The sequence below is a fragment of the Suillus subalutaceus genome, assembly GCF_016647625.1.
Source record: "Suillus subalutaceus strain FC151 chromosome Unknown DFJ58scaffold_28, whole genome shotgun sequence".
Lineage (NCBI taxonomy): Eukaryota > Fungi > Basidiomycota > Agaricomycetes > Boletales > Suillaceae > Suillus > Suillus subalutaceus.
The window spans coordinates 81185-95281 of record NW_024540277.1 but is presented as its reverse complement, the minus strand read 5'-3'; the positions used below and the strand labels follow the sequence as shown (position 1 = coordinate 95281).

At 48.1% G+C, this 14097-nt stretch overlaps 2 protein-coding genes across 2 annotated transcripts; one reads left to right on the top strand and one right to left on the bottom strand.

Annotated features, from left to right (window-relative positions):
* The first annotated feature begins 1631 nt into the window (after positions 1 to 1631).
* DFJ58DRAFT_245568 (uncharacterized protein) lies at positions 1632 to 3473 on the top strand. The gene is made up of 6 exons (XM_041379443.1): positions 1632 to 2045; positions 2099 to 2183; positions 2239 to 2310; positions 2363 to 2449; positions 2505 to 2972; positions 3025 to 3473. Exons 2-6 carry the CDS (start codon positions 2115 to 2117, stop codon positions 3361 to 3363), a joined length of 1035 nt encoding a protein of 344 aa, XP_041246162.1. The 5' UTR covers positions 1632 to 2045; positions 2099 to 2114; the 3' UTR covers positions 3364 to 3473.
* Positions 3474 to 3841: 368 nt separating this feature from the next.
* Positions 3842 to 6491, bottom strand: DFJ58DRAFT_871672 (cytochrome P450; the record flags this gene model as incomplete). The annotated part of the gene is made up of 13 exons (XM_041394320.1): positions 3842 to 4386; positions 4445 to 4577; positions 4635 to 4772; positions 4819 to 4848; positions 4901 to 4957; positions 5008 to 5197; positions 5243 to 5256; positions 5311 to 5440; positions 5493 to 5608; positions 5662 to 5813; positions 5862 to 6050; positions 6101 to 6230; positions 6281 to 6491. 13 exons carry the CDS (start codon positions 6489 to 6491, stop codon positions 4299 to 4301), a joined length of 1578 nt encoding a protein of 525 aa, XP_041246161.1. The 3' UTR covers positions 3842 to 4298.
* Between the last annotated feature and the right edge of the window lie 7606 nt (positions 6492 to 14097).

Genomic DNA, 14097 nt, shown 5'->3' with positions numbered 1-14097 from the left:
AGGTCCAGACAACTCGCCTATCTTCGCGTCAGATGCACTGGACTGATTTCTGTACTCTCTTGACGGGGGTCATCTTGTATACTAGTTGGAGTCCTTGACGCTTGTCGGTACAGTCGAAATGGTTGCGTGGTGATTTGACAAGCAGATCAAGTTCTAATCTGGAATCTGAGCACAAAACATGAACTCAGTATGATATACGAAGGGTCACCACGCCCCGAGCACGTACGATACGATCACACAAAAAATGGTGAAACATCAGCCCCGACGATAGAGGTTGTGATGCAGTAACAATTCGACCATCTTGGCTTGTCCAAGATTCCGAGAATATAGGCAAGGCAAGTTCTGACAGGTTTCGGAGTACAGCATTCGATGACGGCACAAGGCACTGCCTGAAAACAAGAAGATTTGACGATATAGGGTGAACATGGGTTCTAAACAGGCTGGAGGAAACATGTAAGACGGAAAATAAATACGGTTCCCCGTCGAACTTTCTCGCCACCATTGAAGTAGTCCATCAGATATAGAAATATGCACCTGGCGCTAGTCACTGACGTAAGTGCTTCATCTACACAGCAATTAAGCTGTGAAGCGAACACGAGGATAACACATGGAACACACCTTGTTAAAAGACGGCATAAACAAACGGGTGCCCAACTTCCACGGCTCCAATCCAAACCTCCACCGATCGCTGGTGATTTGAGCACTGAACTTGTCTAAACTTCTGGTGAGTGATATTCTGGGCTCTTCTGAAACATAGCCACCTGCTTACCAGCAACTTTAGACCACTAAGATCTCTTCGCATTCTCGAAATACAGCAACTCCTGTATATACAGGCCGAAATTGACTTCTGGGTGTGGACTGGATTCCTATATGCAGATTGTCTGGTGAGCGATGGTTTTTACGCTTCTATTGGCGAGAGCTGAAGTTAAAGAAGATAGGCAGGTCGACTCACAAGGAATATTTTCTGTTGCCAGACAACTCGTTCTATTTCGAAGATCCTTGCAGTTCGAGAGTAGCTTCTGGGTGAGGACTGGATTCCTGTAAGCAGGCTGTCTGGTGAGCACAAGTTGAAGTTAAGAAAATAGGCACGTCGACTCATCAGGAATATTTGCCGTTGCCAGATAATTCGTTTTAATTCAAAGATCCTGGCAGGATTCTCATATAGATCTGCTATGCTTGAGACTTCCCTCACGCCGACCATGTCTTCCAAGACCAGGATGAAGCAAATGACGCCAGCAGTCACGCCCCGTCAGACGATGCGAGGCCATACGGACTGGGTAAGAGATGTTGTACACCTGCCCGAGGGACGACGGATCATCACATGTTCGTGGGACAGCTCACTGCGACTATGGGACTTGGAGAGCGGCGCTCAGATAGGCGAGGACTGGCGAGATGACGATGAGAAGAAAGCAAGGGTGTACGGAATGGCATTGTCTCCAAACGGCAAGACTGTTGTCAGCGGAAGTGGAGATGGGAAAGTGAAGTTGTGGGACGTCGAGACGGGAAAGGTCGTCGCGAAATGGGTAGGGCACCCTAAGGGTGTGGGGTCAGTGTGCTGGAGTGCGGATGGTAAGCGAGTGCTGAGCGGCGGACACTGGGATGGGAAGCCAAGAGTGTGGGATGTCAAGAGCGGAGAAACAATCCTGGAAATCAAGACTGGGCACCAGTGGGTGTATGTGGTGAGATACTCGCCCGACAACACAAAAATTGCGACCGGTGGCGAGACCGAGAACGCAGTGAAAACCTGGGATGCGAAGACGGGCGAGCTGCTCGCCACACTCAAACACAAATACTCAGTTTACCGCTTGGCGTGGACATCAGATGGAAAGAAGCTCATCTCCGCATCAGATAGCCTGATTAGGATATTCGACACAGCCACTTGGCTGGAAATTGCCATCCTTGAGGGTCACACACAAGTCATCCGCGCCATCTCCTTCTCTCGGAACAATCGCCTCCTTGCAAGTACATCATGGGATAAAACAGTGCGTCTATGGAATCTCGACACCAACCTCCCAGTCTGTCCACCCCTCCAGCACGAAGATCAGGTAGAATGCGCAACCTTTTCCACCGATGAAATAGTACTAGTCACTGGTTGCAGCGACAAAAATGTATACATGTGGGACATTCACGCCATCCTAAAACAAGCTAGCCTTGAAGACCTACTGACCACTGGTACTAATATTGTGGGTGTTAACACATCACCCACTCTCTCACTGACTATGTATACTGTTCAAACAGAAGGCATCTCAAGGTGAGCTAGGAGTAGAGCGCACCCCCAGCCCCTCGCTCAGTGACAAGTCATTTTTGGAGGTACGTGACGCCTTTCCAATCCTTCTCGTTCATTATAACAGCAACATTCCAGGCTGATGCTACGCAATATCATGACGGGTATGGGGGTGTCGATGAACTCCCACCGCGGTTTTTTGACGGCATGGAAGCCGATGATGATGTACGTCGTGAACATTTCTATCAATGAGTTCATGTTCAGATCTCTGTGTGATCAGTCCTCCCCAACCAGTGGTGCCCAATCTCATTCCCCTGCAAGTGCACTCCTCGCTCGCCTTACCTCGCTCCTCCGCCGCTTTCAACCTGACAAAGCTGAGGCGAATGAACTTCCGCAACCCCCAACGCTTTCAAGTTTGCATCCACGCGTGCTCTTTGCTCGCGTGTCGTCACTCATGCACCGCTCTCCACCTGAAAATGATGCGTCAAACGAACCCTCTATGCCTTCGCGGTTAGATCTACATGCACTCCTCGCTCGCCTGTCCTCGCTTTTGCCTCGATCCCGACTCGACACCGATGAGGGAACCGACCCTCATCCCACAACCCCTTTGGATTCACGTCCAGATGCGCTTGTGGATATCCTGTCCTCACTCTTCCGCTCTCAATCCCATTCCAACGAAGAAATCGAATTTCCGCAAAGCGCAATTTGTCCTGATGTTGTCGAAGTGGCTCCAATGCGGGACAGGGAGGTACGTCTTTCTCCGGTGTGTCAATTTATGGTGTCTGATGATCTCCACGCAGGTATTGTTTGTTGCTGCACGGCCGCAAGCCACTCAGCCTAATGTTGCTATGCCAGGTGCAAGGCCTGCGTATCCACTACCCGTCCGACTGTTGGCTCATCTCGTACTTTTTCTCTGCTGCGCGTCTCCTCAACACGTCGATGGTAATACACAATCGGCACAGCAGCAGCAAGGTCAATCGCAATGTCCAGTCCAGACCCAAGCGTCGACGCCTACTGCTTCTGATATTCATACTACTGCACCGGTTACAGCGACCGCACAGCCACGGCCCCTTCCATTGCGAACTCGTTTCGTTCTTTTTCTCTGCTGTGCATCTCCCCCGCATGCAGACGGGCATTGATATTGCAGTATATGGACACCTATCTCATCTGGTGATTTTACAATCATTATTATCTCTTTGTTCACGGCGTGTGTATATTTGAATTCTACAACCTCCCCAATCTCGCTTTGGTTTCAACGCTATGCCAAACCTCGGTCTTAATTTCAAGAAATTCCTAGAACATGTCCTGGTTGCAAATCCTTGTGCTGCGCATCTCGTGCACCAGTCAGCCCATGCGCATCTATTCTTCGGGTACCTGATTTGCAAGTATGTTCATCATGCCTTGGACTAGATCATTACCTCGTACATCTGCGCATGCGCATGCGCACCCTCCCAACCACATTTCCTGAAAGGCGTGCATGCTGTTCAGCTAGTTCTAACACGCTATGTTGATCTCGTGGTGATTTTCTGCTATCCTAATGCACTAGCAATGGTATGATGTGTCTGTGCCAGTACGTGGGCTTGTGACCATGCGACCTTTGCGTGAGATCCACCAAGACGCGTCGACCCGCTGTCTACGCTGCGACTGGCCGTTCTGTTTCTCCATGCAAATTGTGCTGACAAAGAAAAGCTGCGAAGAGGGATGTGTCTTCTCATTATAATCTGATCCTACATCCCAGTATCCTCCCAGCGAGAGCACTCCTACCTATCGTGAATAACCACGATGTTCATTCCTGTTCTAATCGCTTCACTTATTTCATCAATTAATGCTGCAGCCCAAGTATCTCGTTCACAGTTCTACCCATTATCTCAGCCGGTCCCAAAACCAGACTGACCATAGGTTATAAGGTCATCGCTCCCGACGGCTTCGAACGCTCATGAGTCTATTGCTACGACACTCAGAACTCACTCCTGATTTTTAACAGGGCAACTCTTGTCAATGGGGTACATACTCGATCGATTACTCCTTTGATGCCCCAATCAGACACAGATAGGGGAAACTGCCATCCCTTCTTTCAAAACTCGGCAGTTCGCCAACCGTCCACAACGTCTGAATGAATGTGAGACCGTGTCGAAATACTGCAAGGGAAGACCGCAGGACAGCTGAAGCACCGAAATTGTTAGTGACAAGAGGATAGAATGACACGAGGAAATCAAGTACCGAGCCACTCCCGTGATGAATACGGGAGTGAAGCTGATCACTTTTCCCTGATCATCTTTTGCAGAAGAAATGTCCAATGTGGCCAACATGGTCGCAATGGCAGACCACGTAGAGGCATCAGCAGTATACCGCCCTGATTAAAGTCTATCTGTCAGCGAATCTTTTCTAGGATTAAAATAACATAACGAACCTGGACATATACGTCGGCCAAGGCCGAAAACGTACTGTGCGGGATCATCGCCTGTTAATGCACCATCAACGTCGATGAACCTTTCTGGTATAAAACGAGATGCGTCGGGGGTACCGCTTTTCATCCCGTGTAATGCTCCTACAATCAAGTCAGTAGCACAAAAGCTGGGAGGAGCATATCGGACCGGACCATATGTTGTGCGTGATGATTGTGCCTGATGTACAATATTATTAATGTTCATTGTTGGTGGAACAAACACAGCGGACCTTTTGGAATGAAATAGCCCTCATATACGTCATCACTCGAGGTAGCATGTGGTACGCCTATGAGATCAACTTCAGTACATGCCAGATTACTTGGCGGGGAAGAATACCAAGGGGTGCAACGGGCTGCCATCGGAAAGTTTCCCGCATAACTGCATCAATGTAAGGTAGTGATGCTCTGTCCTCGAATGTTGGCAGCCGATCTCTTCCAATCACTGAGTCAATTTCCGCTTGTGCGCGTTTCTGAATGTCTGGATATAATACCATGGCCAAAACAAAAACCATCAAAACTGCCTCAGTCTGTAACGACGGTAAGCAGCGGAAATGATGAAGTTGTCCACTTACTGTATCATATGAAGCTGTGAGATATTAGTGTGTGCTGAGAGTATAACGTTGTAAAAAAGCTTACTTACCCCCAATAGCAGTAGTAGCTGCTTTTTTCAAGGCATTCTCGAATGCAGGTTTGGATGCCTCCTCTTGCGTTTCCATCCGTCGCAAGTTTTCTGCAACCATTGAAGATTGAGCGACGAACGAGCTGTCGGCCTTGGCGAAGGTCGAATCAATGTCTGGGACCAAGAGAAAAATAAATACCCACCATGCGCTGCTGCACATATTGGAATGGCACGTCGGCCATTTGATTGACGCGCTCGGTCGAAGCTCGAGCACCACGCTTGATCGAGGATCCCCAGCACCAGTCGGGTAACTTTAGTACTAAAAGTGCATGTCATGTTAGCGCTTTCTCATCTTAGGAAAGTTGAGCTCACAGAAGGGGAAGGTTTTAAGCATCAATGCTCTCTCTGGGGTCAACACGGCCGTGCCCGGAATCAGTGCCTTTACCACAATCCGCACCAGAGGATCATCACGAGCACTGATATCGTAGTCATATACAGCTGACATTACAACAGATAACGAGAATCTGTGAACAGGTAAATAATCGTTCAAATTGTAAAAACCATTTGCTGACGTTACGATGTGGTCATGATAATGTTGAGGGTCATCGACTAGGTTGACGACCATCTCACGAGCACGCCTGATCTGCATTGGGCGAAATTTTACTGCAGACTCGGGACGGAAAGTTTGATGGAAGAGTCGTCGGCAGAGACGCCATTCATCACCATAACCTAAGAATGCAAAGTTGATCGACAAGCCATATCTGCATGAACCTCAGACTCGAATGAATAGAAGAATACGGAAGGAACGCACGGCTTGAGTGTGGCTAAGTATGGTCTATCGGAGTAAATCCGAGAACGCTTGTCCAATAAGGCTTCTGCAATGTGCTGAGAATTGATCACGACCATTTCCTCGCCTAGATTTCGCATGAAGACCAAGTCCCCTGATACAATGATTTGCACCACATATGCCCTATACTATCTGTTCACGTACCATACGTAGCACCCCATTCGGTATAAGTCAGCCAAGGCTCCTGAGGGTCAATAGATAAGACGTTCCCTAATAGTGGGAGCGGCACTGGGCCAGGAGGAAGAGAGAGGTTATTCTGTCGCTTCTTGATGAATCGCCAGAGTGCCGTGACGGCGACAAAGGAAAGAGGAATGCCGGCGAGGATAGCAAGGTGACCATCAACTGCAGGTGCCATGATCCGAGCAGTGGGTTACTAGCAAACCGTATATAACGCAACTGGCATCCTTATAACCACATGGAAGCATTAAATTGCCTGAGGCTGTGCGTTGATTATGCGTCTCGGTCATGTGTCTCCTATATGGATATATGTATTGCTTCTCGCTCAAATCTCGTCGACTTCTGCGGCGGCGGCGGATGATCGGGCCAAGTGGGGTTAGGAGGGAAGAGCAATCAGCTTGTCCATGTTTGCATTCCAGATTTTTACTGCGTCCTCATGGTGTCCGCCGTTTGCAAATTATGTGTTATCGGGTGAATAGATCACCACCTACGCGGACATCTCCAGGACTGTGTCCCCGCTCTTGACATCCTACACTCCGGAGGGAGTCGTATTATGCGTCATCCGTCAGGCAGGTGCATAACACCTTGTACCCGGTCGACTCTTGCTCGTTACTGGTCAGCGTTCGATGACTACAGCAGATCTTGACTATGTATGCGAGTGAAGCCCACGAAAAATAGTTGAATGAGAGAGTTTGTCTGGCAGGGATTGCTGGTGAGTCTACGGGCCTATCTTTTGAGATAGTAGTGCACACAACGCCGCGATGTTCGCGAGACAACCTACATGCAGGAATTCGATCCTGACACACAGAACTGCTTCGGGACTATATCTCTGGCAGTTACTCCGATGTTATTCAAGACATCTTTGCGGAAATACAAAGTTTCCAGCATGCGCAATGGTGCTATCTAGGTCCCAATATCTGTCGGTATCATGAGCAGGAGGTGCCGCGGACGTCGAGAGGGGGTAGGCTGAGATTACGACGAAAGCGCCTGGGATTTGCAGTTCGATTGGCTGCAATGTTGTTGTGCTCCGAAGACTGTATCACTCCGAACTCGTTTCCAAATCGCGAGGTGAACGAGGTACAAATTAATCGTTTCAACTCGTTAGTCCGAACTGTATCGATTTATCAGAATTTTCCGCCTCGAATCGCCTCGGCGGCAACACTAAGCTGAAGCGAAGATGTTGAACAGGGCCTGGGCCCTGGGGTCTTTTCATTGCGAATGACGTGAGGGTGTCCGGACTTTTTTCGCTCAAGGTTTGAAGTCGTTCGAAGGAACCGAGAAAGGTCCGAATGATAGCAGGGTACCGTTTTTCTTGGCTAACGAATGCAAATCTTGTTCTGTTCCAAACTTTCGTCAGTAGTAGACATCGAATAAACGCAACAATGACTGACACATGCCCCACACATGTGATCTCAAATCAAGGAATTCTTGTCGTCAAAGTCTGTAAGCTCATTCGCTGCTGTCAAAGCGCAACGACGTACCGATGTGCAGTCTATCGTATATTTTCTTGAGCTCTGCACGAACCCTCGACAGGTCATCTTTACTTGCGGAGCTCTGAGCAAGCGCCTTCAGGTCCTTCTCCACTGCTTCGATACGACGGACGTGTGCAGACACCTGGAGGAATCATAAATGACATAAATGTAATATTTCACAGAGGAGTAAAGTCTCACACCGTCTCCGTGCTTGCTTGTAGTTCCTCCACGCTGGACTGCAGCGCCGCGGAAGAGAGTTTATACTCATCTAAAAGATGGTACGCAGCAAATGCAGAAGCTAGCGAGAATCAAAATAGGAACCCGATTATTTTGCACCGGCAACAAGAAGTAAGAGTGACATCATATACGCAACCTGCCAACATGCTGAAGATCGGATGGCATCGAATTCGAAACAGGCTGCAAGAAACATATAAGATGGAAAATAAATGAAATTCCGTCGAACTTTTTCACCACCAGCGAAGTAATCCATCAGATATAGGAAGATGCATGCACCTGGCGCTAGTTGTAGACCTAGGCGCTTCATCTACACAGCGATAAAGCTGTGAAGCAAACACGATGATAACGCATGGGACGCACTTTAACAGACGGCTTGAACGGACGCAATTTCCTTGACTCCAATTCAGTTGCCAACAGATTGCTAGTGATTTAAGCACTGAGTTCATCTAATCGGCGCTTCTCGTGAGTGATACTCTAGCTCTTTTGCAGGATAAGGCTAACCACTTGCTTACCAGCGAATTTGGATACCCACAAAGATATCTTGAGAATTCTTAGATTACGTACAGCCAGCAACTCCTGTGTGACTGTTCAAGGTTAGCTTCTGCGTGCCGGCGAGGACTCAATTCCTAAGGCAGGCTGTTTTCTTAGCAATGTCCTGTGCGCATCCATTAGAAACAACTGAAGTGAAAGAATATAGGCAGGTCGACTCACCAGGAATATTTGGCGTTGCCAGACAACTTGTTTTAATTCAAAAATCCTGGCTCGCACGCATATTGCACAATTTATTGTACTTGAGACCGCTATGCGCCAACTATAGTTTCACAGATCAATAAGGAGCGAGGGAGGCCAGCAGTAGCGCTCCGTCAGACCATGCGAGGTCATACCGACAGTATGCCAAGTGCTAAGCAGGGACGTTGGATCGCATGTTCGCTGGACGGCTCAATGCGATTATAGGACAGGGAGAGCGGTGCACAGATAGGCGAGGACTGGCGAGACGACGGGAAGAAGAGAGCAGAAGTATGCAAAATGGCATTGTTTCCAAACGGGAAGACAGTTGTCAGCGGAAGTGGAAATGGGAAAGTGAAGTTGGGGGACGTCGAGACGGGAAAGGCCGTTGCAAAATGGACAGGGCACACTAACCATGTGTTGTTAATTTGCTGGAGTGTGGATGGTATAATCGAGTGCTGAGCAGATCCTACGACGGGACCATAGCTAGTAAGAGTCTGGAATGTCACATCAGCAAATTCCGTACGAGGTTGTATATGATTGCAAATGACTGTGAACGACCTAAATTAATTGTCAATGACTATATCCTACCAGGTGAATGTGCAAGTTATGGCCGGTCTGGGGCTCTGGGTGCATGTCTTCGCAGACCTTAGCCCCGTGGCTGTGCCGGAGTTTTGCCAGTGGTAGCCTCGGCGGAGTTGTAAAACCATACATCATTCTCCATCACCTTAAAATTCAAGTTACTGTGCGCACCGCCGGTGCTCTATACAAGCGTAAGAGCCAGTTCGGTAACCCAAGGTAAGGTGAGTTTGCCACCTTGAAACGATTATATAATGTCGGCATGGTGGTCCCGGTTTGAAGCCCGATGACGGAGCTTGAACTTCCCTTTGACATGTCTGCATGCATACCTCGGTATACGACTAAAGATCTACAAGATCGGAATGACATCTGGGCTAGTGTCGTGTCTATAGTGTTATCTGCTCAAGTCCACATTCTTTCTATGGCTCAGCAATCATCTCATGCAGACAGGGCGGTCTGGACTGACACAGAGACTGATCAGCTTGTCCAATACCTGTACGACAATCGGGAGAAGGTCGCTGACACCGGTAACTTCAAAGATGTAACATACAATGGTGCTGCAGAGGCTATTGCTGCGCACCTGCAGCAGGGTCCACAGAAGACTGGAACGATGTGCAAGACGAAATGGGGAGCAGTAAGTCATATACCAATATATCGCTTAGATATAGACTGATTAGATATTGTATAGTTAAAACAGATCTATAACGCTATTCAGAAGTATCGCCAGACGTCTGGTGTCCACTGGGATAATGTCAGAGGAGCCAATATCACGAGCGAGGGTGCAACCACGGTATGGAACGAATATATTACAAAGAAGGTATGTCCGGTTCACAGTGTCATCTACATTTTGTACTGGTAGCTTACTGTTTTATATCTAGGGAAATTCGCACATGCGCCCTTTTCGTGTATCGGGATGGAGATACTTTGAGCAAATGGATGATATCATACCAAAAAACAGTGGCGCGCGAGGGCGTACCGGGTACCAACCGCATACAGCTCCCCCTCCCTTAAGCTCAAGCTCCAGCGCTAGCATACCAGCAGCTGAAAATCATACCATGGGCGCCACCATTGCTACTTCTAGTGTCAGTGCCGCTCCTGCTGGTCCCAGCGCCACCCCTGCAGTAGTTGCCCCTACTTCTATTCCTACTTCTCGATGTCCCGCCTCTATTGACAGCAATAACACCCTTTCCACATCCTTAGTATCTCGGCCTAGCTCCAAACGCTCTCACCCTGACATGGTTCAAGAGTCGACTACCTCACTTCCTTCTACCTCGGTTTCTATGCGAGACGAAGACCCTCAGATGCCGCTGCCTCCCTCTAAGCCAGGCTCTCTCAAAAGAGCAAAGACAACATCAGGCCGTGCACAGACTCGGAGCGGTGCCACTGGGGGTAGTGGTACAGCGGATGTCAAGATGTCGAAGACCACCACTGCCATAGCTGTGATGGGGTTCCAGAGCTCCGTTAACCGCCTAACGGATGTGATTTCTGAGCGCATGGTCTATCCCGAGGATCGGGTGATGGACCAGCGCTCAAGGGCCATGCAGATGTTGCAGGTTGATGATGCTGACTTGCCATTCACGGAGCGGCTTATGATGCAACAAGTTTTTGCTATGGACCCTGCAGCTACTGACATATATACACAAACCACTGACAAGGAGATGCGCCATGCTTTCATTATCTCAACGGCCCAGCGGTTGGGAATCCAACCTATGATACTGCCTCCTGGGTCCAATTCTTAGCGGTACAATTGTCTTACTAGTTGCATGAATAAATGAATGAATTGTATGTGCTACTACATCTCGTTGTCGCTGTCATCAAAGGAATCGTCTGACGAACCCCGCTGCTGCAAAATGCCTTGATAATCCTCCCACATGCAGCGCGCGATACGTTCACGCGCTTCCTTCATGCTTCCATCCTCTTCAAACTCCTCCTCGTCTTGAGGGATCCCTTGGTGCTCAGGGTTATCATAATCGAAGTGTTCATCGTCATCCGCGTACTCTCCTTCATCAGGTTTGTGGGCGCATATAAAGTTGTGAATCGCGCATAACGCGGCAGGTATACGTGCCTGGATGGTCATAGGATACTCAGGTGACAGTAAGAGAATGCGAAAAATGGCGTTTTAACACGCCAAAGATGCGCTCGATCACATTTCGAGCAGATGCGTGTCGCAAATTGAATAACTCTTCTTTATTGACTGGTCTGCAAACATAGAATAGATATTAGGAAGCTTCAAGTAAAAAGAAATAAAACATACCTGGTATTAGCACGCCCCCACTCAGCTAGATGATACCGGACACTGCGGTAGGGCACTAAGAGCTCGTGACACAAAGGGAACCCCGCATCTGCCAGAAAATACTTGCTGGGAGGGATATACAAGCCACCTGAACGAGCCTCATCATAAAGGCGTGCATCTGTAACGGATCCCTCCCAGCCAGTGAGAGCGTAAGAGAATGTGAGGTCGAAGTCGCAGGCGAAGAGACAATTTTGCGAAAGGAATCCTTTACGATTCCGATATGCAGGACGATCAAATGATGGGGGGTGAGCATGGATGTGACTACCGTCAATCGCGCCAACAGTGTCCTTAAAATAGGGCCAGAGCTTAGGGTCATTACGGATCTTGTGTGGGGCGTGGTAGGTGTCGTCAGGAGAGCGTACATGATTGGTGTAGAATGGGGGAGATGCGAAAATGGTCAACATCTTGCGGAAATATCTACAATTAAGTGTGAGCTCGTTAGTATCATATATAACAATAACAATTGACTTACTTTGAGATGGTATCATTAGACCGTTGAAAGCGCTCACCAACATGGCGGACGGTCAGTCCTGTAACACACGTGTATAGGAAGATGGCGAGTTGTTCTTCGAGGGAAACATAGCGCGAATTTGCATGACCCAAGGTGTGAAGTTCCGCTATAAGCGAGTGAAATACATCTGTGTGCATCCCAAGTTCACAGCGCATACGCTCTGGGTGGCCCAAAATGAGCTCCATGACCCACCCTTGACCTGAGAGGGCCGATGTGTGATATGGCTCGGGTATAGAGTCTTCTAGCAAGGACTCTGTAGCAGTAAGAAGGACGCTGACAACCAGTGCAATATGTTGGAGAACTCGTGCGTGATCTCGCTTGGATGCCCGACCGCCTGGCGGCTGAGCAGCCTGAGCCAGAGTCAGCTGTTGGATTAATGGGTTGATGGCATCCATCAATACAGTGAGCAATGGTCTGATAGATCATTGATAACGAGTCTAGTACTACTGATATTCAATTGAGACTCAGTCATCGGCATCTACAACGCCGACATTATATAATCGTTTCAAGGTGGCAAACTCACCTTACCTTGGGTTACCGAACTGGCTCTAAATGGACTTTATTGAGTGGCTTTAAGAGCACCACAACATCACTTAATAAAGTCAGAATTGTGGGAATCATAGGTGCAGAATTATCCTTGATGAAAAGTCGCCTCTCATTATTGATTTTAGCTTTGTGATTCCCGGCAGGCGCTCGTAGAGTCGTACATTTCCTCATTTCCATTTGTTCTTCAAGTTTTACGTGTTCTTGCATGTCTCATATCTCACATATCCTTGCAGGCATCATTCTCATGGCACTCTTGTTGTCATCTTATACATGTTGTACTGTATTCAATGAACCACGTATTGACCGAGTCAGTTCTCAGACCCGTATGTGCTGTGTGCAACTAAAGCCAAACGACCCTGTGATATCCAAAGACGCCCTGGGCCGCTGCTGCTGCAATCTTCTTTATTTCTTCAATCCACTTTGGGAGGCGCATGTGACACACTCTTCCTTCCATTCGTTTCGTTCGACGGCATCTCGGATGATGCACTATGATCATTCCATGCCCTCAAAAATCTGTCGCCCAGTCACCTTTCTAACACGACTTTCGCTCAAACCGCCTCAAATTCGAATGCAATGCTACGTACACATACAACAGACAATGAATTGTACAACTGTACACTCTATCGTACTCGATGAAGTGTCTCCAGCATCTTCACAAATCAAATTTCTGGAACAAGATCGTCGTAATCAAGAACTACAACCATCGAATTGATTAACTGTGATGGATCATGGAAGAGGTTGGAGACTTGCTCCTCGCGGCAGTGCTGCCAATGTGTCCCATGTGCCATGTGACTCGAATCAAGCTCAACACATTCTCTCCCAATCACAAATGGAGTCCGAAAATTATAGAATGGTTTTCGAGAGGCGGGTGGTACCCAGAATAAGAGCCGATCATTGAGTCTTAACATCCATCGTCTCTCAGCACATATGTAGTTGTCAAGGGGAGTGCATGCGAGTAGCTCAGCAGCGTCGTACAGTGCATGAGTCTGTCGGCAACACCCTGAGATAGATCTGAGAGTTCCAATGAAGTTCCAGAAGGAAAGAACCAAATAGTTCTGCAACACATCCTGGGACACCTCATGAAAGGAACAAGCATGTCTGGGAATACGCGTGCGGTTAACATAACTGTCGCTATCTCTGACAAGCAGGATATCAGAAGCAGTCAGCTGCTTAGCTAGATGATTTTCTGAGTTTCTGTAACCACTTAAAAAATGAGAAAGCACCATGACTCGCTCCTGACGACATGGATGATTGTGTGGTGTTTTACGAGATAAAATGATTTGCATAGAACGTGTGATAGAACGACCTTGGCTCAATACTCGCATGAAGTCGAGCGAGGCATCGTGAAAACATATAGGAGATAGACAAGTAGCATGAGATACAGCAACAGGAAACATTGATGTTACAGACGAAAAATCAC